The sequence below is a fragment of the Carcharodon carcharias genome, chromosome 31 (assembly GCF_017639515.1).
Source record: "Carcharodon carcharias isolate sCarCar2 chromosome 31, sCarCar2.pri, whole genome shotgun sequence".
In the NCBI taxonomy this organism is placed as follows: Eukaryota; Metazoa; Chordata; class Chondrichthyes; order Lamniformes; family Lamnidae; genus Carcharodon; species Carcharodon carcharias.
Window position 1 is genome coordinate 28,615,739 of NC_054497.1, and position 27,663 is coordinate 28,643,401.

General features: G+C 45.0%; 2 protein-coding genes across 2 annotated transcripts in view; one reads left to right on the top strand and one right to left on the bottom strand.

The window, feature by feature from the left end:
- The window catches only part of aco2 (aconitase 2, mitochondrial), an 85,559-nt gene extending 79,480 nt beyond the window's left edge, over window positions 1-6,079 (top strand). The window contains exon 18 of the mRNA XM_041177617.1: window positions 843-6,079. Coding sequence (XP_041033551.1) covers window positions 843-977 — 135 coding nt within the window. The 3' untranslated portion in view covers window positions 978-6,079. The remainder of the gene's footprint in view (window positions 1-842) is intronic.
- A 430-nt stretch (window positions 6,080-6,509) lies between these two features.
- The window catches only part of LOC121271476 (GATOR complex protein WDR24-like), a 38,259-nt gene continuing 17,105 nt past the window's right edge, over window positions 6,510-27,663 (bottom strand). Inside the window, exons 5-9 of the mRNA XM_041177455.1 lie at window positions 25,505-25,629; window positions 13,047-13,151; window positions 11,688-12,025; window positions 10,008-10,192; window positions 6,510-8,830 (exon numbers count right to left, since the gene is read on the bottom strand). Of these exons, the coding sequence (XP_041033389.1) occupies window positions 8,662-8,830; window positions 10,008-10,192; window positions 11,688-12,025; window positions 13,047-13,151; window positions 25,505-25,629 (922 nt within the window). The 3' untranslated portion in view covers window positions 6,510-8,661. The remainder of the gene's footprint in view (window positions 8,831-10,007; window positions 10,193-11,687; window positions 12,026-13,046; window positions 13,152-25,504; window positions 25,630-27,663) is intronic.

The window sequence follows — 27,663 nt, forward strand, 5'->3', positions numbered from 1 at the left end:
CGTAATTCTCAGCACATTGAGGATTATTTAGCAAATGTCGTCCAATCGCAGAATCACATCTAGTGTTAGACACTTAGTTTTATGTTTTACAAGCGCAGGCTGGTTGGTCCATAAATTACCTGTTGCAAACAGCAGTTGTGACATGCTATTTGATACAATTCGCCATTTTTTAGACATACAACCTACATACCCAGCATCATGCTGGCACTGAAATTCATATCCAACATTACTCATTTGTATGATAGGCAGAACGTCTTTTTGGCTCGATGGCAGCATCCTGTTAGTGGTGAATACCACTCGTGTTGCTGCTGTATAGTAACAGCGTGAAACAGCTAGCTTCAGCTGTTGCTCAGTTTTTTGAGATACTTTGCCCTTCCAGGGTAATCTGGAGGTAGACTGGGCACTTTTCAAGGCCAAAAGTGATGGCCCTGGGCCTGTTCATGAGTTTGCGCGGAGGAAGAATAAATTACACAGAAATTACAGACCACTTAGTCCACCTGCTGTATGCCAATGTTTATAGTCCGCACAAACCTCCTCCCACTCTAATTCATCTCAGCCCATCAGCACAAAAAGGTAGCAGTTCTACAGCTTTGAGGCCCTGGGAGCTAAGTTATAGCTGGAGAAAATGTGGGTAGGAGGGGGGAGGGAAGCTCAGAAATACAATGACCTTTAAAGTAATGACAATAGCGTCTTATCCGAACCGGACATTCATCAAACAAATTGCTGGGCATCTTCACTGCTCGGTTCAGTCATCCCCACCTCCTGATTTTGACACTGGTATTTTTTGCAGTCAAGTCTCATTTTTTTTTCTTCTTTTGTTCTTTCTCCTCATCCTCTTTCAGCCTCTCACTTGTATCCTTAAGCACAAGGATGGCAGCCAAGATACAATAGTGCTCAACCACAGCTTCAACGAGGGTCAAATTCAGTGGTTCCAAGCTGGCAGCGCGCTCAACAGGATGAAGGACCTGCAGAAGTAAAGGGGCCTGCTACCGGAGGAGAAGGGAGAGGAGACTGTGACCAAGGACTTGGTTGTATTCGTGTAGCTATTGCTCAGCCTTCACTGCTGCCAAATCCTCCAGTAACATGCACTGTGACATTCAGCAGTTGCACTCAGTCAGGTCCGATATTCAGACACCACCTTTGGACAATCAACAATAAGCCTGTGTTAGTGATCATTTTTAAATATAATTGGTTCATTGTCTCCTACCTCGCTGTGAAGTGAACGGAGCCTAATTTCTGTGGTCCTCTTAGATGCTATTTATTTTTAATTTTCTGTACATTTTGCTTTGCCAGAAGAAACCAAACTAATGTGTTTGCTTCCTTTCAGTGTTTTAAGGTGTCACCAAATCAAGTAAAATTCGGTTCATGGTTTTCAACAAAAACAACTGACCTAATAAAATCCAGAAACTGAAACGTGTTCTTCAGGACTGGTAAATCACTGGCATAGGCAGTGTGTATGATATTCCTGTTGAACAGGGAACCTAGCCCTGGAGCCTGAGGCACTGGTAAATGAATGCTGGTCTCTGTAGGTGGTGTGTGTGGTACTGCTGTACATGTTTTTTTTTCTCATTAGCATGCCTGGCTTAAATTTCCTATCTGTAGTTCACCTCAAGAAGGCAATGGTGGGTATTCTTGAACCACTACTGTACTTGTGGTGAAGGTGATCCCATAGTGCTGTTGGAAAAGGAATCCCAGGATTTTGGCCCAGTGCCAATAAAAGAATGGTGATATATGTTCAAGATAACTTAGTGTGTGGCTTGGAGATAATGGCATTCCAATCCATTTGCTGCCCTTACCTTTCCAGGTGTTGGAGGTTGCCAAATAATTCTTGGAGAGCAGATATTGATAGCTGATGGTGGAGATTTAGTGGTTGAGGTTTCAGTCAAAGAGGTTGCTTTGTCCTGGGTGGTATTGAGCTTCTTGAATGTTGTTGCAGCAGCACCCATTCCAAGCATCTGAGGCATATGAAGAATATTCCATTAAATTCTTGACTTGTGCCTTATAAGTGATAGAAGGGCATTGGGATGTTAGGAGATGAGTCACTTGCTGAAGTATATCCAGCTTCTATCTGCTCTAGTAACCACAGCATTTCTGTGGCTGATCTAGTTGAGATTTTGGTCACTAAGTGACCCCAAGATGTTGATGTGGGAATTGGTGATGGTAATGCAATTGAATGTCATGGGGAAGTGATTAGGCTCTGCCTTGTTGGAGGTGGCCATTGCCTACTGCAATTGTAACTTGCCACTTATCAGTCTAAGCCTGGATATTGTCCAGCTGATGATAGTTGGGTCTTGGAAGTTCCCTCAGGAACTTCTGGGATATCCTGTAGCTGCGATGATTGGTATCCAGCAACCACAATTGTCTGCCTTAGGTATACTCCAGCCACTGGAGAGTTTCCCCCCACCCCTGTCTGGTTTTACAGATAGTCCTTGGTGACTCACTTGATTGAACACTGCCTTGATGTCAAGGACTGTCACTCTAACCTCCCCTCTAGATTTCAGGTCTTTATGTCCATGTTTAGACCAAGGCTGTAATGAGGTCTGGGATCTGAATAACCCTGATGGAACCCAATCTGAGTTGAACAGATTATTAGTGAATAAGTACTGCTTGATGGCATTTCTGATGACTCCTTTCTTCTCTTTGCTAAGGATTGGGAGTAGATTAATAGGACAGTAATTGGCCAGGTTGGACTTGTTCTTGGACAGGATAAAACCTGGGCTTTTCCACATTCAGATGGATGCCAGAAGCTATACTGGAATAGAGTTGAAGCTATTTTTGGAGCACATGTCTTAAGCATAAAATGTTGTCAGAACCCATAGCTTTTCTTGATATTTCCTGAAGACTGATGGTGAAGAAAGATCATCCACTCGACACTTTTGGCTGAAGATGGTTGTAAATGCTTTAGCTATTGCACTCAAGTGCTGGGCTCTGCCGTTGTTGAGAACAAGAATATCCATGGTGCTTTCTCCTGCTAATTGCCTAGCCCAGGAGACTGAGGGCCTGCTCAATGACCCTCATCCCAATTGGAAGTGTGTACAGTAAATCAATTTAATATTAGTTCAGGAGTTGTTGCATTCTCAGTAATCTGATTTAAATTGTTTGTTTCCTCCTAGAAGAGATTGTTTCTTTGGAAAGCAGCTGATCAAAATTGAAAAGGGTTATAAACTTTGAGGTGGAGGGGTGAAAGAAAATGAATTTTTAATATAATTAGTTCACTTCTGGATATCTGAGATGTTGACCATCATCTTGCTTTGACTGGGAGAGGAAAGAATTAGGTGATGTTTGCTAGTGTGAACCAATAACACCATTCCCTAAAAGATAGCTGGTGCTCAGGAGTAGCAATGATTAGCAATCTGTTTTTTTTTCTCTCTTCCCAACACTATCCAACCCTTCCAACGGTTTTAGTAAATCTATATCCTGCTACTTCCATGACACTGGGCAATGTTGTTAGACCCACCTCTTCTCTGTTCTGTGTGTTTATATTGTCATCAGCCACTAGTCATTGGTGGGGAACACAATCCTAGGGTGAAATTCAGGTTGGAGGTCAGGTTGCCAACTCTGGCTGGATGTATTCCTGGTAGTTGCATCACATGACCCCTTCCAAATGTCCCACCCCTTCGCTCCCCCGACATGTTCATTCTGATGGCATCCAGCTTTCACAAACCTATTGAAAAGTGTAATACTCTTCATTATCTAATTGGATGATTTCTGACCATGAAACAACCTTTTACTCCCCATATCCATTATCTTTACAACTATTAAACAAGAGGGTTGAAAGAAAATTACAATTTTTTTAATGCCCCTATGATTTTTCTCCTGTGTTGCTCCGGGCAGTGACCTGGAGATTAAACCTTCAATTCCTTGAGATTCTGGGCTATTGCTGGAATGTAGGAAAGGCCATTCTGCCCCTTGATCCATGGATGATTTTTATCCCGACTTCATATTTCTGAATTGGTTCCATAACAATTAATACCACTGCCTAATAAAAAACTGTTACTCAGTTCTGAAATTTTCAATTGACTCCATGCCTCAGCTGTTGTGTTGAAGAAGTGCTTCCTGACACCAACCCTGAACAGCCTAGCTCTGATGGGCTGGCAAATCTCAATGGTGTTAGTCCTGGGGTCATAGTGAAAATGGTGAAGTTGAGCCTGCTTTATGTATCAGCGTCCTTACATGACTCTCTTTGCATCACACAGAGCCATGTCAGTGCAACAAACTGCCTCAAACTCTGCATTTAGTGTTCATGAAACTCTCTGGTCTCCATGAATTGGGCTATTTATGTTTGAGTGTTTATTTTAAGTTTGTTCTTGGGATGAGTGGTACTGACGAGGTCGCATTTATTGCCCTTCTCCAGTTGCCCCAGAAAGTTGGTGGTGAGCCACTTGTGTTTTGTAGCAATCTTTTTTTGTGTGGCTTACAGGGGCACCTCAGAGGGCATTGAAAGTCAACCATGTAGTGTGGGATTGGAATCCCATGGAGACGAGCGAGGAAAGGCAGACACATTCCCTTCCCTGAGATAGTTTGAATTTTATGATAATCTGGTCCATTTTTCTGGTGTCTGCTGCTAAATTATCAGATTTTTATGGAAGTCAGCTTTGCAACTTTCCTGGGTGGGGATTTGAACCCTAATTGCTAGGACTGTACACTAACTGGTGCTGTCAGGAGATATCAAATCAAGACATTTGATCAAAGTCAATCATCTCAGTTCCCAAACTGCAGGGTTAGGTTATTGCTGCTAACTTTGTTTCCCAAAGCTGTTAGCACAAAATGGAGTATGGATATGAGTGTGCTTGCAGTCATACTGTATCACACTCCAGTGGCTATTCATCTGCGAGCACAGACTAGTGTGCCAGGCTATTTGACAATGGAGGAGCATCATAACCAAGCTACGCCATTGAGCTGTTTGAGCCTGTTCCTCCATTCAGTTAGACTGTGGCTGATCTTATTATCTCCTCACCCTGGCTCTGACCTTGGGCTGCTGTCCCACACCACCTAGAAGTTGCATCAGCAGAGACCAAGAACCAGATTCTTCAGTTGTGCATCCTTTTGGGTGTAGATGGCATTGGGAGACGAAACAAGAGGCAGTGGTGCTCCTCCAATGGCTTCATAAATCAGTGAGTAAAGAGTCCTGCAAAGCAGAAAGGTCCTAACTTTGATCTCTGCACTACTGAATTGGGTGATTTGGAGTGTGCCAATAGATCACCTTTGAGTTGGGCTGGAAAAAATGGTCAGGGGTTCTTGCTTTTGATTTCTACTATTGACTCCTGCTGAGTAATGCACATATGTGGTTGTGCAGTGATTGTGGGCTCTGCCATGATCAAATAGCCTACAATGTCAGCTTTGTACACTGGTAGCACTCTTGCCTCTGAGTCCCACATCCGAGCCTGAAGTGCACAAACCAGGCTGACACTTCAGTGCAGCACTGAGGGAGCGCAGTCTCGAAACATTAAACCAGGCTCGTGTCTGCTCTTGGGTGGACATAAAAGATATCAAAGTGCTATTTTGAAGAAGAGCTGAGGTGATTTCCAATATCCTGGCCAATATTTAAGCCTCAACCATCACTAAAACAGGCTATCTGTTAAGTAAATAATATTTTAAAAATAGTGTCTGTGATGTTATAGAAACATAGTATAGTCATTATCTCATTGATGTTTGTGGATCCTTGCTATGCACAATTTCCTACGTTACAACAGTGACTAACACTTCATACTTCATTGGCTGTAAAACACTTTGGGACATCCTGAGGTCGTGAAAGGTGCTATATAAATAACCACAAGTTTTTAGTTTTGTTGACTTCACCATTAAGGCTCACACTTGAGGATAGGGTACTTGGCAGAGGTACCAGAACATAAAATCCAACAGGGCGAGGGGGGATGAAAATGGGCAGGAATGCAAGAATTGCACTGATTTCCAAATGAATCCATGCAGTCATAGTTTTGCTCCGTTTTAACTTGCACTGAATTCTTTGCCCAAGATGTACCACCTTTTAGAGTGTGTCAGGCATGTCTACAACGCCAGTGTAAGCTTCAATGATTCTGAATTGACATACCCTTCTGAAAAATAAAGCTAAATAAATGTGTATTTGTGTTCAAACTGAATAACTACAGCTGTAGTAAATGTTGAGCAAAGAATACCATTCCACACCCACAATCACTTGCAATGCCTGCAGTTTGCAAGCTCCCTTTTAAATTAAAACATAGCATTAGTCAAAATATTACAGGCATTAAAGACCTTTACACATTGGGTTTTCCCTTTTTGGTTTCAATGAAAATGTCAGTGAGACTCGTGTTAGTTAATTTAGTAAATGAGTTATTTGTTAATTCAGTGAATTGTTGCTGTGTGGGTAGAGGCTTTGCTGAGTAGTGTTTTGAGTTAACCAACAGAGGAAATAAAGACGAGAGAAACAAGCATAGGATGACACCCCCCCCCCCCCCCCCCCCCCCCCCCCCCACCTCGCCCAACGCCCCAACAACCCCCCTGCCACCCCAACTCCCCAGTTTTCTGGCCTGATCTGCTGATGACTGGGTCAGGTTCCTTTGGTCTGGCCACTCTCCACAGCCTCATCCATGTAACATTTCTTTGTGTACTGGTTTATAGTACAGTAACTCACCTGAATCCCCACAGGCTGCCACTACCTACAGGCCACAAGTCAGGAGTGTGTTGGGAGACTCTCCACTTGCCTGAATGAGAGCAGCTCCAACAGCACTCAACAAGCTTGACAGAATCCAGGACAAAGCAGCCCGCTTAATCACTGTCCCATCCACAAGCTTAAACACTCACTCACTCCATCACTGACACACAGTAGCAGCAGTGTGTGCCATATATGAGATGCACTATAGCAAGTATCCTTCGACAGCACCTTCCAAACCTGCAAGCTCTACCACCTAGAAGGACAAGGACACAATCCTGATTTGGGACTATATCAATGTTACTTCATTGTTGTTGGGTTAAAAATCTGGAACTCCCTATCAGCGCTGTGGGTGTACCCTGCCCTACATGGACTGCAGCAGTTCAAGAAAGTGGCTCACCACCACCTCAAGGGCAATTAGGGATGGACAATAAATGCTGACCTTGTCAGCAACGCTCACATCCCAAGGAAAAATTTTAAAAAGTGTGTGTCTAGAAGCTGTTAAATCTTGGGAATGCACAGCAGCTGATCCTATTGTCCCCAGTTGAATTTCAGGCTCTGGCTAGTTCTGGAGCATTGGTCTTCAGTACTACTGCTGGGATGTTGTCAGGACCCATAGCCTTTTCTGTGACCAGTACCTTCAGCTGTTTCTTGATATCACATGGAGTGCACCTGAAGACTTGCATCTGTGATGCTGGGGAACTTGGGAGGGAGCCAAGATGGATCAACCCGGAGTCGTTCTGCTTCTGTGAGGTTCAGAAACCAAAAGAAAGGGGGCTGTATCAATGCAAATCTTTTTCCTTTCTTAACTGTAGTTGTCTCCAGTTATCACTTTCCGTGATGTTCTTGGTGAACGGTTCTTACTCTTTTGTGTGAGAGAGTTCTGCTGACTTGCTTTCAGCCATGGTCTGTACAGCTTCGACAACTGGTTAAATAGCATGGGCAGAGAGCTGGGAATCGGGTTTCAGCTGATCTAACTCTTTCAGAGATTTCTTTGGGGAGCAGGAGGAAATTAAATTACTTCATGCTCTCCTTCCCTTCTCTGTTCTGGCCACAGATGAACTCCAACTAATGGGATTCATTATGTGGTCCCAGGACTTTGCCAGTTCAGACAGGCCAATAGGAGATGTGTTAATGGACAATTGCATTTTTGATGTTCTCCCCACCCACTGAGAAGCAGGAAAATTGTCAGCACAGAGCTAAGAGTGGGCACGGAATCTAATCTACAACCCATCCAGGGGTTGCTTTTCCAATCTGTTGTGCCATCTTCCTGTATTTTAAAATGTTTGAAAGTGCTCTTTACATTATCACAGGAGTAATTTTGGTTCTCTTTTATCTCACTGTTATTTCCCCCACATCCAGGACAGACCTGCCCAAAGGCTGTCATGTCCCCTTCACTTGAGCAGGAGTAAAATGTCTCTGGACAAGTTTAGTTTCCCTTTTACACCTTGGCCTAGAACTGCACCACCTTCCTCGCAGGCTGAAGTGCTGGGAGTTGACTGCTTCTGCCAACATGACTGCCCCAGTCCAGGGAGTCCAACTCCTGAAGAGAATGCCAAAAAGAATGATTTAGTAAATCGCTACAATCCTACTCAAAACAACGTCAGCTTGAGACCCCATGGATTGAGTAGCAGTGACGTTGGTGGGGGGAGATGCATGGGGAAGGTGAATGGTAATTATTGCCTCCCTATGACCATCGAAAGCCATAGTTCTTGCTGTAAAGCATCTCTCATGTATGTATAAGTTGTACAGGGTGCACAGTGTCTAAAATCTGCCCACATGCGTGTATCCACCTTGTCTGTTGTCAGGTGCTTGTGCCAGGAACAGGTCTCATCACACCAGCTCACCCCCCTCCGCCAACACCCCCACCCTACCCAAAATAACAGTCCAGCCTCTTTCTGTTCCAAAGCAAATCTTGCTTGGAGCAGTGGGGAGCCACGTGTAATTGAATTCCTTCCACTCTGCCTCTCCAGACCTCCTGCCCCACCATGTATTATCGTCATTGGTGTTCCATGAGGCAGCAAGTATTTACGCTATGTGTATTCACAGAGATGTCCACATCCTGTCGGGCAGTGGGTGTGGAACTGAAACCAGTCCATGATGTGCTGGAGGTGTCCTCCGTGTGTACAGCCCTGGCACCAAACAAACAGCCCCTTCACCGCATGGTGGCAAATAGCACAGGTGCTGGCACCACGGCGGCACCTAGTAACAAATAGAACACAAATCGTAAATAATCTATATATGCATACACTTGAATTTCAGGAGATCAGCAGTCCCACAGATCCAGCTCTGGCTTCTCCTGTGTATTATTGAGGTTTTGATAAGAGTAGATAAGAGGAAAACTGTCTTTGATGGCAGATTAGGTAACCAGAGAATAGAGATTAAAGTGAGTGGCAAAAGAACCAAGGTGAGAATGTTTTTATGCAGCGACATAATGATGACCTGGAATGCTGTACCTGGAAGGTCGGTGGAAACAGATTCAATAATAACTTTCAAAAGGGATTTGGAAGGCTTAGAAGACTACAGATATAGAAGCCAGAGGCTACAGCTTGAGCAAAGCCACTCCACATCAAGCATGGCTGACCAGGAGTGTCTCCCACTATTACTGCCTGCCGTAGGTGTATTGGAAGGATTTACAGATTGATAACCTGTTTTGCCATGTTATGAACATAGCTTCCTTGGCCACCAAATCCTGGGGTGGGATGCGAACTCGAAGCTTTTGGCTCAGAGACAGGGACTCTATCCGCCACATCACAAGACCACGAGACCTCCTATCTGGATAAATACATGAAAAGAAAACATTTGCAAAGCAATGGGGAAGAATTAAGGGTGTGGGACTGGAGCAAGTGCAATGGGCTGAATGGCCTCTTTCTGCACTGTATGATTAAAAACACCTCTTTCAGGTACCATGCCCTAAGAGGGTGTTGGCGATCACGGACTTCCATTGGGTTGATCCATGATTATGCTTGGCAAAGTACTGCAGTGGTTTGCCATTGTCTTCTGCAGTGTGGCTGACCAGGGAACTCCCACACTCACCGCCTGCCATCAGACATATTGGTAGGATTTGCAGGCTGATAATCAACCTGTTTGGCCAAGTTATGAACGCAGCTTCCATGGCCATCATGTCCTGAAGTGGGGCTTAAACCCCGAGTTTCTGGCCCAGAGGTAGGTACGCTACCCATTGCCCCACAAGACCTCCCCAGTTCTCACCCTGGGCTACAGTTCCCCAATGCCTTGCCCCAAGTACCCGTTCAAATCTGTACAGGCTCATGCTGCCATCACTAATGGAACTGTTGTGGGAACAACCCACCCATCCCCCGCCACACAATCTAGCCAGCAAGCCCATGCCTGCAAGATACCCACTATCTATTTCACTTGCCTCTCGCACATCCAGCCTCGGGTGTTCATTGGCCGCTTGCAGTTGTTGCAGTTCACGTGCAGTGTCGTTGACGCCTGGTTCAGGCAGTTAATGGATCTGCACGTACTCAGTTTGATAACTTCGTTGGCCACATTCCAAAGTTGGAAACGCTGGAGCAGGTCAATGTAGGACGTGTACCAGTGCTCCTATGGAGTTTAAAGACATCAGGAGCTATAATTCACACTGATGAAAATATCTTATAATAAACAAACTGGACACCGCAGGTAGTCCCAAGAATCCAAAAACATGAGAGAACCATTCAGCCCCTCAAACCTGTTCCGTCATTCAATTACAGGAACATAGGAGCAGAAGTAGACTATTCGGCCTTTCGAACCTGCTCCGCCATTCAATAAAACCAAGGCTGATCTGGTTGTGGTCTCAAGTCCACTCTCCTGCCTGTTCCCCATAGCCCTCAACTCCCTTGTTGATCAAAAAATCTGTGTAACTCAGCCTTAAATATATTCAATGACCCAGCCTCCACTGCTCTCTGGGGAAGAAAATTCCAAACACTAACGACCTCTGAGAGAAGAAATTCCTCCAGATCTCCATCTTATATGGGAGGCCCCTTATCCTTAAACTGTGCCCCGATTCTAGATTCCTCTACGACAGGAAACATCCCCTCAGCATCTACCCTGTCAAGCCCCTTCAGAATCTTTCATGTTTCAATAATGTCTACTCAAAACTGCCCATTAATTCAGCACTAATCTGCCACTCAATTGGCAATCGTGCTCAGAGAGCCCATCGGATGAGCAATAGATGTGAGAGTTATTACCCATGGAACGGAGAAAGGTCAGCCTCAAAATGATGCATGGCACAGAGGCATTAGTGTAGTACCAAACCATGTATAAACAAGCCAGGTTCATGCCCGACCTGTGCTGATTTATCTGATCTCATTGATGAGGACTCTACAATTTTCACCAACTTTCTCAGAACCAAGGAGGGGAAATCCAGCCAGCTTCCCACTTCTGATCAGGCCACAGTGATTCCGAGAGGTTCGAGGCTGTGAATATCAGCTGAAGGTAGGATCGGGCCTGACCCATACAGGGGAGTTGTATGTCAATGCTCATTAACTAGATGCTCCGATGAAAAATAAGGACATGGTAAAGTAAGCTACATCCTACCCTCCATAGACTTGAGCTCATTCCAAACTACTCATAAAGTTTCATTCGTTCATCACCCCTACACTCACTGACTGACACTGCCTCCCAATCCTCCAACTGTTTGACTTTAAAACTCTCACTTGCGTTGTCAATCTCTGTAACCTCCTCCCAACCCTACAATCCAAGAGCCCTGTGTCCTTCCAGCTCTGTCCTCTTGTGCATTTCTCACATCATTTGCCCCACCGACAGCTGGGCATTCAGCAGTCCGGAACGTAAGCTCCAGAAGCTCTCCCCAAACTTCTGTCTCTAAGTCCCTCTCCTCCTTTAAGATCCTCCTTAAAACCTAAACCTTGTACCGATACTTTAATCACCCGCCCTTATATCTCCTGTGGCTTGGTGTCAGATTTTGTCTGAGCATGCTTTTGTGTAGCGCCTTGGAGGCATTTTCTTACATTGATGGCAAGTTGTTGTTGTAAGAGTCAACACACTCAATAGAGAGGAGAGAGCTGGGGCAATTCATCCTGATCGTGTTGGGCCATACCTGTGTCTGCTCATCGATTTCTTTCTTAATCCTGTCTCCAAGCACAATCAGGACCGATATGGCCATCTGCACATCGCCCTGCTCAGCATAGAAGCACATCATGTCCCTGACGATGGGGTTGAAGTAATCAGTGGAAAACCCATGTTCAAACGGTGGCTGCGAGACAGAGACGAGAGAAATGCCCTCGGTCGGAGTCAGTGAGACGGAATCTGCCTCATTGCCGCTGATGTGGGGAGAGTCCATCTTGTCCTGGAAATGGTCAAGGGTGGTCGGGTGATCCAGGATTTCGTGTCGCAGTGGGAAGCCCTCCTGTGGAAGAATGAACTCATGGTCTTCTCCTGAAGAAAGGAAACCCAGCAACTTCAGTTAAACTTGAAGGAAATGCTCCTCTACCAGAGGAAGCTGCCCCTTTTCCTCAATGCATAGACACTGCCTGTCATGGCACTGAGCCACAATGACGAGGAATACCTGGGTAAATTCCTGTGGTGACTGTATGAGCTAAACCTAGCCAGATCAGCAACAGTAAGTCTTGATTGGCTTCAGCACATCCTGTATAGTGGCAGAACAGCTAAGCTTCTGCTGCTGCCTGTTATCTGGTGATCCCTGTATAGCATCAGGCTTGGCTGTAAGGCTCTCCCACAGGCAAAAAGCCTACCAGCTACACTCTTAAATAAATACAGGATGAATCTTGGAGGAGCTGGCGGAGAGCTGATGCCGTGGAATTGAATGTGGATCAGGAGAGGAGGGAAGAACTAGCTCAGCTTCTCTACACGTAAGGGAGGAATTAAAAAAGAGTCCAACGAATGCTGGCGATATGGACTGATATCCAAAACTTGATCTGATCCCTTCCTTTTCCTAGTCTGGAGACTGAGGCAAATAGTAGCCACCTGTCACCCTGATGTAACACAAGCCCTTGGTCCTTAACATAGTGTGTGCAGCACAGAAACAGGCCACTCATGTTTATGCTCCTTACGAGCCTCCATCTCTCTTACTTTATCAAACTCTATCAACATAAACTTCTGTTCCTCTGTCCCTCCTATACTTTACCTAGCTTCCCCTTAAATGCATCAATGCTATTCACCTTAACTAAATCTCTGTGGTTGTACATTCCACAGTCTAACCAGTCTCTTGGCAAATACGTTTTTCCTGAAATTCCCTCTTGGCTTTATTAGTGACTAGCTTATGTTTATGGCCCCTAGTTCTGGTCTCTCTCCCCATCCCCAGCTACGTGGAAACATCTCTATGCGTACCCTATCAACTTAGCAAACTCCTTCATTATCTTAAAGAGCTCTACCAGGTCACCTGTCAGACTTCCCTTTTCTGCTGCAGCAAAGGACTATTTCCAGGTCACTCACTCACCTGGAGCATTTTCATGGTCGACAATGAAGAAATCGTCTTCATCACCTTCACCATCACCAAAAAGATAATCTGCTGGGGCATCACTTCCTTCTGTCTCCTCGTTCTCTGAAAGGATGGGAAATGCTGAATGACTTCTCTAGGATAAAAAATTATTTCCAAAATGTTGAAAATATTCAACAGGTTAGAGAGGGTACTCCAACAAGCTACCCTTCTTGGTAGCTTGACACCACCCAGGACAAAGCAGCTCTCTTAATTGCGCCCTCCCACCATCCACCACCTTAAACATTCACTCCCTCCACCACCGACACACAGTAGCAGCAGTGTGTGTACCATCTACCAGATGCACTGCTAGCAGCTCACCAAGGCTCCTTCGCTGGTACCTTTCAAACTCGTGACCTCTGCCACCCAGAAGGACAAGGGCAACAGACACATGGGAACACCATCACCTGAAAGTTCCCCTCCAAGTCACACACCATCCTGACTTGGAAATATATCGCCGTTCCTTCATTGTCGCTGGTTTAAAATCCTGGCACTCCCTTCCTAATGGCACTGTGGGTGTACCTACACCACAGGGAACGCAGCAGTTAGCGGCTCACCACTAACTTCTCAAGGCCATTTAGGGATGGGCAACAAATGCTTGCCTAGCCAGTGACACCCAGATCTCATGAAAGAATATTTTTTAAATCTATGATCTCTGTATGGGAATCCAGGATAAGAGCGGCACAAACTCAGAATTGGAGCCAGACCATTCGAGAGTGAAATCAGAGTGCAGCTCTTCACACAAAGGGATGTGGAAATCTGATACCTTATTCCCCAAAAGGCTGTGGATGCTGGTCCATTGGAGCTATTGAGACTGAGATTAATTAAATTAAAGCTATCAAGGGTTAGGAATCCAAATGTAATTAAATGGGACTGAGGTGCTAATCAGCCATGATCTAATTGAATGGTGGAATGGGCCTGAGGCTCTGAATGGCCTATTCCTGTTCTTATGGACCACCAGATGTGGCAGCATAGAGTACACAACCAGAATTGAGTGGTCTTGGGAGCTTTCTGACCCATCATGTCAATCAGAAACATATGGCTGCTTTTTTTTAATGTTCAGTCACGGGATGTGAGCATCACTGGCTAGGCCAGCATTTATTGCCCATCCCTAATTGCCCCTCGAGAAGGTGGTGGTGAGCTGCCTTCTTGAACCGCTGCAGTCTATGTGGTGTAGGTACACCCACAGTGCTGTTAGAGAGGGAGTTCCAGAATTTTGACCTAGCGACAGTGAAGGAATGGCGATATATTTCCAAGTCAGGATGGTGTGTGGCTTGAAGTGGAACCTCCAGATGCTGGTGTTCCCATGTGTTTGCTGCCCTTGTTCTTGTAGGTGGTAGTGGTTGTGGGTTTGGAAGGTGCTGTTGAAAGAGTCTTTCTGAATTCCTGCAGTACATCTTGTAAATGGTACACACTGCTGCCACTGTGCATCAGTGGTGGAGGAAGTGAACATTTGTGGATGGGGTGCCAATCAAGTGGGCTTTTGTCCTGGATGTTGTTGAGCTTCTTAAGTGTTGTTGGAGCTGCACTCATCCAGGCAAGTGGGTAGTATTCCATCACACTCCTGACTTGTGCCTTGTAGATGGTAGACAGGCTTTGAGGGATCAAGGAGGTGAGTTACTCGCTGCAGGTTCCTAGCCTCTGACCCACTCTTGTAGCCACAGTATTTTCTTTGGCTAGCCCAGCTCAGTTATGGTCAATGGTAAGCCCTAGGATGTTGATAATGGGGGATTCAGTGATGGTAATGCCACTGAATATCAAGGGGCGATGGTTATTCTCTCTTGTTGGAGATGGTCATTGCCTGACACTTGTGTTGCACAAATGTTACTTGCCACTTGTCAGCCCAAGCCTGGATATTGTCCAGGTCTTGCTGCATTTGGACACGGACTGCTTCAGTATCTGAGGAGTTGTGAATGGTGCTGAACATTGTGCAATCATCAGTGAACATCCCCACTTCTGATGGAAGGAAGGCCAATGATGAAGCAATTGAAGATGGCTGGGCCTATAACAGTACCCTGAGGAACTTCATCCAGTGATACACTGGAACTGACATAATTGACCTCCAACAACCGCAATCATCTTCCTTTGTGCTAGGTATGACTCCAACCAGCAGAGAGCTTCCCCCGATTCACATTGACCCCAGCTTTGCTCAGGGTCCTCTATGCCACACTCTCATCCTTGATGCCATCCTCCATCAGCTGATGAATCGGTACTGCTCCATGTGGAACACCACTTGGAAGAAGCACTGAGGGTGGAAAGGGCACAGGCTGTGCTTTGGATGGAGGATGTAAGTGTCCATCACCAAGAATAGCTTGGTAGCACCACTACTGATTGAGCTGACCGAGTCCTGAAGGACATTCTGGCTTCACAGTAACTGGTGAAGGAACTAATGTAAGGGAAAAACATACTTGGCCTGGCCCTCATCAATCTACCTGTCTCAGATACTTCTGTCCATGACTGTATTGGTAGGAGTGACCACTGCACAAGCCCATATGGAGGCGAGTCCTGTCTTCATATTGAGGATACCCATTTGCTTTGTGTGGCACTACCTCTGTGCAAAATGGGATAGATTCAGAACAGATCTAGTTGCTCTAAACTGGGCATACATGAGGCGCTGTGGGCTGTCAGCAGAAGCAGAATTATATTCAACACAATCTGTAATCTCATGGCTCGACATATTCCCCACTCCACCATTACCATCAACCCTGGTTCAATGAGGAGGACATGCCAGGAGCAGTACCAGGCATACCTAAAAATGAGGTGCCAACCTGGTGAAGTTACAAAATAGGACAATTTGTGTGCTAAACAGCAGAAAAAGCATTCTATAGACAGAGCTAGGCAATCTTGCATCAAGTGGACCAGATCAAAGCTCTGTAGTCCTGTGCATCCAGTCGTGTATAATGGACAATTAAGCAACTAACAGAAGAGGAAGCTCCATGAACATCCCCAAGCTCAATATTGTTGCACTTTAGTATGTGAATGTAAAAGATGAGGCTAAAGTATTTGCAACCAGTAGTGCTGAGTGCTCCTGAGATCCCCACCACCACAGATACCAGCCTTCAGTTAATTCAATTAATTCCACATGTTATGAAAATCTGGCTGAGCACACTGGATACAGCTAAGGCTATGAGCCCTGACAACATGCTGTTTGTAGTGGTGAAGACTTGTGCTCCAGAACTAGTCAAGCCATTCCAGTACAGCTACAACACTGGCATCTACCTGATAATGTGGAAACTTGCCTGGGTATGTCCTATACATGAAAAGGACAAATCTGATCCAGCCAATTAGCACCCCATCAGACTACTCTCAATCATAACAAAGTGATGGAGGGGGTGACACTCAAGCGCCACTTAGTGAGAAATAACCTGCTCACTGACGGCTGAGTTTGGGTTCTGCCAAGGCCACTTGGCTCCTGACCTCATTGTTTCCTTGATCCGATCATGGACAAAAGAGCTGAACTCCAGAGGTGAGGTGAGAGTGGCTGCCCTTGACATAAAGGCAGCATCTGACTGAGGACCCCTGGCAAAATTAAAGTCAATGGGAATCAGGGGGAAAACTCTCCACTAGTTGGAGTCATACCTAGCACAAAAGGCAAATGATTGTTGTCGTGGGAGATCAATCATCTCAGCCCCAGGACATTGCTGCAGGAGTTCCTCAGTGCATATCCTTGGCCCAAACATCTTCAGCTGCTTCATCAATGACCTTCCCTCCAATACATTGTCAAAAGTGGGGATGTTCGCTGACGATTACACAGTATTCAGGCTTGGGCTAATAAATGGCAAGTAACAGTTGAGCCACACAAGTGCCAGGCAATGACCAACAAGAGAGAATCTCCCCTTTAAATTCAACATTACTGAATCCCCCCACCATCAACATGCTGGGGTTATCGTTGACTAGAAACTTAATTGGACCGACCATATAAATATTGTGGGTATAAGAGCAGATCAGAGGCTCAGAGTAGCTCACCTCCAGACTCTCTAAAGCATGTCATCCATCTACAAGGCACAAGTTAGGCGTGTGGTGGAATACTTACCACTTGCCTGGATTGGTGCAGTTCCAACAACACACAAAGTTCAACAGCAACCTGGTCAGCACCCCATCTACCAGCTTTGTTACGAAATTATGATAATTTTCATTATATTATTCTGGTTTATTGTAAACTACATTAATGGGTAAGTGAGTGTAAGTGGTTCTGTCTGTGTGAGTTAGGTATAGAAGTGTACTTGAAATACTAATGAGTAAACATGAATGAGATCTTAGCATAAAAGCAAAAAACTGGGGATGCTGGAAATCCCGCATGGGCCCCAGCTATGCCTGTCTCTTTATGGGGTATGTGGAACATTCCTTGTTTCAGTCCTACTCCGGCCCCCTCCCACAACTCTTTCTCTGGTACATCGATGATTACTTCAGTGCTGCTTCATGCTCTCGTCTGGACCTAGAAAAATTTATAAATTTTGCTTCCAATTTCCACCCCTCCATCATTTTCACATGGTCCATCTCTGACACTTCCCTTTCTTTCCTTGACCTCTCTGTCTCAATCTCTGGTGATAAACTGTCCACCAATATCCATTACAAGCCTACCGACTCCCACAGCTACCTCGACTACAGCTCCTCACACCCCGCTTCCTGTAAGGACTCCATCCCATTCTCTCAGTTCCTTCGCCTCCGTCGCATCTGTTCTGATGATGCCACTTTCAAAAACAGTTCCTCTGACATGTCCTCCTTCTTCCTTAACTGAGGTTTTCCACCCACGGTGGTTGACAGGGCCCTTAACCGTGTCCAGCCCATCTCCTGCGCATCTGCCCTCACACCTTCCTCTCCCTCCCAGAAACATGATAGGGTCCTCCTTGTCCTCACTTATCACCCCACCAGCCTTCACATTCAAAGGATCATCCTCCCCCATTTCCGCCTACTCCAGCATGATGCCACCACCAAACACATCTTCCCTTCACCCCCCCAGCGGCATTCCGCAGGGATCGTTCCCTCTGGAACACCTGGTCCACTCCTCCATCACCCCCTACACCTCAACCCCCTCCCATGGCATCTTCCCATGCAACTGCAGAAGGTGCAACACCTGCCCCCCTTTACTTCCTCTCTCCTCACCGTCCAAGGGCCCAAACACTCCCTTCAAGTGAATCAGCATTTCACTTGCACCTCCCTCAACTTAGTCTACTGAATTCGTTGCTCCCAATGCGGTTTCCTCTACATTGGAGAGACCAAATGCAGACTGGGTGACCGCTTTGCAGAACACCTTTGGTCTGTCCGCAAGCATTACCCAGACCTCCCTGTCGCTTGCCATTTCAACACTCCACCCTGCTCTCATGCCCACATGTCTGTCCTTGGCTTGCTGCATTGTTCCAGTGAAGCTCAACGCAAACTGGAGGAACAGCACCTCATCTTCCGACTAGGCACTTTACAGCCTTCTGGACTGAATATTGAGTTCAACAATTTTAGATCATGAACTCTCTCCTCCATCCCCACCCCTTTCTGATTTTTCCCCCTCCTTTTGGTTTTTCCAATAATTTATATAGATTTTTCTTTTCCCATCTACCTCCACTATTTTTAAGTGTATTTCCATCCATTGTTTTATCTCTACCTTTTAGCCTATTTCAATCCCTACCCCACCTCCACTAGGGCTATCTGTACCTTGCTCGTCCTGCTTGCTACCCTTAATTAGCACATTCCTTTAGATAATATCACCACCTTCAACACCTCTTTGTCCTTTTGTCTGTGACATCTTTTGGTTACTTCCACCTATCATTGGCCCTCTATCCAGCTCTTCTTGTCCCACCCCCCCCCCTCAAACCAGATTATATTTCACCTCTCTTCTATTTTTACTTAGTTCTGTTGAAGGGTCATTTGGACTCGAAACGTTAACTGTGCTCCTATCCGCAGATGCTGCCAAACCTGCTGAGCTTTTCCAGATATTTTTATTTTTGTTTGCGATCTTAGCATATAAGGTGTGAAGGAAATTTGTATTTTCAGATAAATGAAGGAATTGTTTAGATTACAAAGGGATGTTAGGATGTTCACAACTAGCCAGATAAGCAAAGCCAAGCAGTGTGTTTATTTTTACCATATGTTACTGACAATATTGGCAACATGAAAGTTTTTATATTATGGGAAAGATAAAGTTCCAAAGACATATGGAACAATGGAAGTTACAGATTAAAGAGAGAGAAACATATATAAAGCAGTATGAAAGGCTATGTTGGGGACCATGTAAGATCTAACATGAGTGTGTGAAACAGCCTTTGGGAAGCCTCCAGTCATTTTTGCAAAGGTCTGCTGTGTCCAGTAACTAAAGTTGGAGAAAAGCCTTTGGGAATTCCACTGTCAAGTGGGTACTGTGGTAACTTGCTGGCTTGCTTTTTAAATTTAAACACTACTTTGGACTGTTGTCTTAAAGGGGATGTGTAATTGGGAGTCAGGTTAATTAGGAATTTTAGGATTTGTTATAGTATTAAGTAATTGTACAAAGAACAAAGAAAAGTACAGCACAGGAACAGGCCCTTCGGCCCTCCAAGCCTGCGCCGATCATATTGCCTGTCAAACTAAAACATTTTGCACTTCCGGGATCCGTATCCGTCTATTCCCATCCTATTCATGTATTTGTCAAGCTGCCTCTTATCGTACCTGCTTCCACCACCTCCTCTGGCAGCGAATTCCAGACACTCACTACCCTCTGTGTAAAAAACTTGCCCTGCACATCTCCTCTAAAGTTTTCTCCTCTCACCTTAAATCTATGTCCCCTAGTAATTGACTCTTCCACCCTGGGAAAAAGTTTCTGACTATCTACTCTGTCCATGCCACTCATAATTTTGTAAACTTCTATCAAGTTGCCCCTCAATCTTCGTCGCTCTAGTGAGAACAATCCGAGATTCTCCAACCTCTCTTCATAGCTAAAAACCTCCAGACCAGGCAGCATCCTGGTAAACCTCCTCTGCATCCTCTCCAACGCATTCATATCCTTCTGGTAATGTGGTGACCAGAATTGCACACAATATTCCAAGTGTGGCCTAACCAAGGTTCTGTACAGCTGCAGCATGACTTCCCAACTTTTATACTCAATACCCCTGCCGATGAAGGCAAGCATGCCATATGCTTTCCTGACGACCTTATCCACCTGCATTGCCACTTTCAGTGACCTGTGGTCCTGTACTCCCAGACCCCTCTGCCCGTCGATGCACTTAAGGGTTCTGTCATTTACTGTATAATTCCTACCTGTATTAGATCTTCCAAAATGCATTACCTCGCATTTGTCCGGATTAAACTCCATCTGCCATTTCTCCGCCCAAGTCTCCAACCGATCTATATCCTGTTGTATCCTTTGACAATCCTCTTCACTATCTGCAACTCCTCCAACCTTAGTACCATCTGCAAACTTACTAATTAGCCCAGTTACATTTTCCTCCAAATCATTTATGTATACTACAAACAGCAAAGGTCCCAGCACTGATCCCTGCGGAACACCACTAGTCACAGCTCTTCATTCAGAAAAGCACCCTTCCACTGCTACCCTTGGCGTAGTGTCTTGTTCAAAAGACAGCACCTCAGTATTGGCAGCGGCAGTGTCCGCTTGGATTATGTGCTCAGTCACTGGCCGTTGTCACACTCTCAGGATGTTCCAAAGCGCTTCACAGACAATAGATTACTGCTGAAGTATAGTCTTATGTATGTGCTTGAAATCTTTTCTTTTGTTAATAAGTATTTTAATTTAACTTTAAAAATCTCTAAAGATCTTAGTGGACTTATTACTTCTGAATTCAATACACACATCTCATAAAAAGTGCAAATTACAAAACTGTTGTGATAATGTGACCAAGTTTCCGTTGTGGATTTGATCCACCAGACACACATCATCTGCGATGTCCTAGCACCTTAAACATTCACTCCCTCCATCATTGATGCACAGTAGCAGCAGCGTGTGTACCATCTACAAGTTATACTGCAGCAACTCACCAAGGCTCCTTCCACAGCACCTTCCAAACCCTCTACCTCTGCCGTTCCTTCACTGTTGTTGGGTCCAAACCCTGGAACTTCCTTCCTGGCAGCGCTGGTGGAGCACCTTCATCACACAAACCACAGTGGTTCAAGAAGGTGGCTTACCACCACCTTCTTGAGGGCAATTAGGAATGGGCAATAAATGCTAGCCTTGACAGTGATGATCATATCCAATGAATGAATAAATAAAAGGGAAAAGACAAGTTCAAGGCTGATGTTCTGAAAGATCTGCATTTATATAGTGCCTTTCTTAGAACATTCTGAAGTGTTTGTTAGACAATGATGTACTTTTGAAATATAGTCACTCTTGTAATGAGGGAAATGTGGCAGCTAACCTATGCACAGCAAGATGCCACAATCAAAAGTGCAGCAATAAGCAGATATCCTGTTTTAATTATGTTGGTTGAGGCAAGGAAACTCTGTATTTTTAAATAGTGTCATGGGATCTTTTATATCCACATCAGAGGGCTGATGAGGCCTTGGCATAGTGTCTTGTTCAAAAGACAGCACCTCAGTACTGGCAGCGGCAGTGTCCGCTTGGATTATTTGCTCAGTCACTGGCCATTGTCACGCTCTCAGGATGTCCCAAAGCGCTTCACAGACAATAGATTACTGCTGAAGTATAGTCGGTACTACAAGGTTTTGTGGTGCAGTGGGTAGTGTCCCTACGTCTGAGCCGGAAGCTCTGGGTTCAAGTCCCATCCCAGACTTGATGACCAAGGAAAGTGTGTTCACAACATGGCCAAACAGGTTACCAACCTGTAAATCCTTCTAACACACGCCAATGGCAGGCAGTAAGAGTGGGAGAGATTCCTGGTCAGCCATGGAATGGAAAGAACATCGGAGCCTCTACCATCTCAATCCATAGCTCCAGACTACAACATGCATGGAAAAGTGTATGTTTCCACAGAAAGCTGGACTCCCCGGGGATCCCTTTGCTCAGTTGAGTGCAAGGCTGGTGTGGATCAGATTGGTACCAATTGAAAGTTCTGGATGAGATGGATTTGAGACCTGCCTCCTTGCCCGACATGTGGTGGAGATTGTAGTGCTACAGATTGGACCTGCCTTTGGGCAGAGAACTCAAGAAGGAGACCATCAGTGCTAATGAAACGTGAGCAGGAGGAGGCTATATGAGGCCATTCTGCCAATCAAATGATTTGGGCTTCCTATAGCCCCCACCCCCTGTCCAGTCCCAAATCCTCGTGATTCCCTCAAGAGATCAAAAATCTGTCCATTTCAGCCTTAAATTCACCGATGGAGCATCCACAACTGGGATAAAGAATTCCAAAAATTCACAACCCTAAATGACTTTGGTGTTTAATGCCCTTTTGATGTTCAGTTTAATGTACAGGAGGGTTAAATACAGTTGTACTCTTAACTTCCAAAATGTCTGTTTTCCTTACAAGGTCCAATGCTCAAATTATTTTCTTTTTTTGCCTTATTCCGGCTCTTGTTCTGATTTCAGATTGTAATGAAATTCTATTTTGTTTTTGCATGTGACTTAGAACTGTGACAGAATCAGGACATGGATGGATTTATTGTTCTCGGCATACTTGGTGACCACTTTTCCTTAATCTCAATGGCTGTGAATGTTTCGGTCATTTGCAGAACTGCTCCTTATCCTGAGACTGTGCCCCCATGTTCTAGATTCTCCAGCCAGGGACAACCTCTGTGTCTACCCTGTCAAACCCCTTTCAACATAGAGTCATAGGGGTCTACAGCACACAAAAAGGCCCTTTGGCCCATCGAGTCTGCGCCGGTCAAACAAGCACCTAACTATCCTAATTCCATTTTCCAGCACTAGGCCCATAGCCTTGTATGCCATGGCATCGCAAGTACACATCCAAATACTTCTTAAACATCCGGTATGTTTGAATGAGATCATGTCTCATTCTTCTAAACTCCAGAGAATATAGACCCAATCTGCTCAGCCTCTCATCATAAGACAATTCCCTCATCCCAAGGACCAATCTAGTGAACGTTTGCTGTACCACCTCCAATACAAGTATATCCTTCCTTAAATATGGAGACCAAAACTGCGCACAATATTCCAGTGCTGTTTTATAGATGACTGCGGCAGCCAGTTTGCACACATCTAGATACCGTAGGCAGCAAATTAATGATTACACTATATACACGTCTCCTGGATTATAAGATAACGTATCATCTGACTCACCACTTGTAAGAATATTGATATGTTTTAACATTACTTTATTTGTAACAAAGATAAAACTAATATAGATAGACCCAGTTTAAATTGTTTTCTTGAGAAGCCTGTCTTTTGCCCTGAATGTTGCTGATGACATGAGAGAAGGTTGAATTTCAGGACAAAGACATTGTACTCTAAGGACAGGCACTTATAATCAAATAAGCTAAGGTGGTGAAGTATTGAGCTCAAAGAATTATTAAAATTGAAACACATAATCTTTTAAAGCATCGTAGGCGTGGTTGAGCTGAGGACAGGAGATTACTGCAGCGCATCATAGGCTCTTTACAACAAAGCCACAGCTTGGGGAAAGTAATGAGAAGAAGTAAAAGCACTGGGGGCTCTCCACCCTGACAGTTGGTTCCAATAACTGTGGCCATTAAACGTCAGATAATGCTGCAGGAAATAAATGATGAAGAATATGGTATGAAGGAGCCATATTGTGTATTTTTCTTCTTAGAAAGAAAGCAACCATAGCTGCCTATGAGACCCAGCGGGCAGAATTTCATTCCCTCCCCCCACCCCCGCCACCGTAGTGAGTTTGATGGCAAAGGTCATTTAATCTGGAGGGAGGGTGGCAGGTTCCCTTCCCACCTCTGCCCCAGTTAAGTCTATGGCAGGATGACCCGTGAATGGCCTTCCCACCCTGCCACCAATTCCGCCAGCGCTGGAATTCACCCAACAGCAGGCAGGGGACCATGGGGGAAGCTGGAAAAGCAAACCCTACTGGGGTTGCTTACAGGCTTCTGTGGGTGGTGAGGGGAGTCCTTTGTTCAAAGGCACTCATTAGTTGATCAACCTGGCGTTGGGAAGGGAGCTGAGGGGCCATTGAGAGCCACCCCACCTGCCCTTGCTTCTGATGCCACCTCACCCCCGCCCTCCAATCCCACTCCCACTCCCACCATCAGTCACCTGTGGCCTGAGTGGCTGGGCAATCTTGGGCCTCAAGTGGGCGCATTACTGGCAGCAGCCACTGCCTGCCCAGTGGCGCTGCAGAGCAATGAAGATGAAATGATGCTCAACGATGTTGCTGGCTTTTGATTGGTTGGCAGCTCTCGGTGGGGGGGGGGGGAGGTGGCGATAGTGGAGGGAATTCTGCCCCTGGGGTCCTTGATCCCGGGGAAGGCCCACCACCTGCTCAGTTCACTGGCACTTAAAGTGGTGGACCTTCCCAAAAAGAGATGATGTGGGTCTCCAGCTGGCACCAACATTCAATTCCACCCAGCAGCTTGAATAGGATTGGAGAAGCCAGCTTCACAGCTCCTTCTTAAAATTCACACATCTGAAACAAACGTGTTATTCTGTATGCACCTTTAGGCTGTTTAAAATTAATATTTTGCCAATAATAAATGAGGTGAATTCTTATATAGGCGTATGAATGTCTTTAGCTTTACAAATCTGTTTAACAAGAAAGGACTTGGCCAAAAAGGTTAGAAAGATACAGACATTTTGAAATAAGCAGGAACCATAGAAATAAAATTGGGGAATAAGGTTTAGTATTCTGAGAGATTTGGGTGTCTTTATATACCAATTACAGAATTTTATTGTATAGATAGAACAAAGAATTAGGGATGGTATATTTATTGGCCTTTATTGCAAGGGAGTTGGGGTATAAGAGTAAAGAAGTCTTGCTGCAATTATATAGGGCTTTAACAGACCACACTTGTGTTGTGTTGTGTTGTGTACAGTTTTTGTTTCTTTACCTAAGAATATATATGCCATCGAAGAGGTACAAATAACGAAGGTTCACTTGCTTCATCTCTGGAGGGAGAGAGCTGTCCTATGAGAATAGATTCTCTGAAGTCTATGAGAGTTGGTCCCATATAAAATTCTTGGGAGTTTTGACAGAGTAGGTGCTGTGAGGCTGTTTCCGCTGGTTGGAGAGCCCTGAGTTAGGGGGCACAGCCTCAGGATAACAGGTAGGCCATTTAGGACTGAGATGATTTCTTCACTCAGAGGGTTGTGAATCTTTGTAATTCCCTTCCCCAGAAGACTGTGGCTGCTCAGTCATTGAGTATAGTCAAGGCTGAGATTTTTTTGAGCATTAAGTGAATCAAGGGATTGGGAGGGAAGGTGGACCTGAGGTAGAAGGTCAGTCATTGATCATATTGAATGGCAAAGCAGGCTCAAGGGGCCTTGTGGCCTACTCCTGCCCCTATTTCTTATGTTCTTATGTTACAGTGAATAAAGACAGCACATATCCGAGTACCTTCGTTTGATTGTAGTAAGGTGACTGTCGAATCCAGGGGTAGACTGTCCTGTCGGTTCTCCATTCGGGCTCGTTCCAGTTTGACTTCACTTCCCAATGCTGTCGTACCGTCTTTTAAAGTAAAGCTGTGAGGCCAGGTTGGGGAGGGGTGGTGGGGGAAGAGGAGAGGAGAGAACAAGAGAATCCTTCACAAACCAGAGCAATGCACTGAAGGTGGTAGTAAAACAGGAACTGGGTCAGTCCAGTGGGTGTGGGCAGAAACCTGGCACCTATGTCCAAATCTTAGCCAAACTGATGGGAACAAAATGTTCCTCTTTATTTACATTCATGCCGAGGCATATTGTGTTGAAATGTCTCAAACACTTCATGCAATGAACCCCTTATTGAGGCACAGTTATTTATTACTCAGGCAAGCACAGCAGCCCTTCTACACCTGTAGTTCCCCATAAACAACAATGATCCAGTAAAATCAGATTGTGTCGGTGATGGTGGTGGGAGGAACGTTGGCCAGGACATCAGGAGCGTGTCCTGTTCTTCAAATACAGCCGTGGAGTCTTTCATGCCCACACAAACCACCAGAACAGGCTGATGGGACCTTGGTTGAACATTTCATCCAAAGAATACTACAGCTAGCATTGTGGCGCTCCCTCAACACTGCCCTGTCTAAAATCTAGAATCATAGCGTGAAATAGCACAGGAGGAGGCCATTCAACCATGTCTGTCCCTGCTCTTTCCAGCTCTGCAACTCTTTCCCCTTCTAGTATTGATCCAATTCCCTTTTGCAAGTTACTATTGAATCTGCTTCAACTGACTTTCAGGCAATGCATTCCAGATCACACTTTGCCCTGTAGAAAAACGTTTCTCTCATGTTACTTGTTCTTTTGCTCTCAAGTCTTGCTGCAGGATTTGAGCACACAGCCTTCTGACCCAGAGTAAGGTTCATCCCATCAGTCACTGACTGAAACTGACTAAAACTGAGTTTTAACCCAGGAGCCACTGGCTCTGAATCCAGGGCATAAACAGTTAATTATAGTTACTTGCTCTGCGGGATATCGGGGGTTGTGTCATTATTTCATCTGGCATCATGACAATGGATGCTGTGTTACCATAGGAACACCTGGGAGAAACTGCATTCTGCAAACTGCCCAAGTTACAGTTAAAATATTGCTTTTTAGATGAGGGTGAGCACATTAATTGTTGCTTGGACTTAACCCCAGAGAGAAGAATCAGGGTGAGCAAAATATTTCATATAGTTTGTTGAATGTGGATTGCATTTATATAGCACCATTTGTGACCTCAGGACTCCCCAAAGCCCTTTACAGCTAATGAAGTGTAGTCACTGTCGTAATATAGGAAATGCGACAATTTGTGCACAGCAAGCTCTCACAAACAGTAACATGATAAATTAGCCAAAAATTTGCTTAGTGATGTTGCTTGAAGGATAAATATTGGCCAGGACACCAGGGAGACCTCCCCAACTCTTTAACTTTGCAGTGGCTCCTAAGCAAATTCCTATTAAAGAGATTACCCAATAAAATGAACCAAACCTCGGGATACTTAGCAGTAGCAGATGACATATGACTCTGAGTTGCTCAAGCTCTTTCCACAGTGAAACCACCCAAATCAAACATCAACAAGGCAGAGAGAGCAGTACTCAATGATCTTTGTTCAGATGCTTCAATTCATATACTGCTAACAAGAGAAATGCCACAGTCATCAGAGACCAAGAAGAGTATAAGACTTAATATCTCTTCAGCATGGATATCTACAAGAAGCTCCCCAAAGACCCGACCCCAGCTATTGAGAGGAAAGTGAATAGCAAGTTACTCTCTCTACATGGGATAATGTTCTATCGTGTAATAAAATTAATACCACTTCCTCCTGTCCAATTTTATCTGAAAAGCCCAAGATCCAAAAACCAGAAGTTCCATTAAGGCCTGTTGTCTCCAACATACAAGACTCCCCTAAACCAAACCAGAATTCTCCAGCCACTAATGGGGAAATCCATGCAGCGAATCACCAATCTAAACATTTCACTAAGAGGATACAGCAAACTACAATCACCTTGTCAGACACAATAGTCACTTTCGACATTGAGTCAGGGTGCCCGTCCCAGAAGCTTGCCTTATCATCAGAAGACTCCTCCTTATCCGACAGAT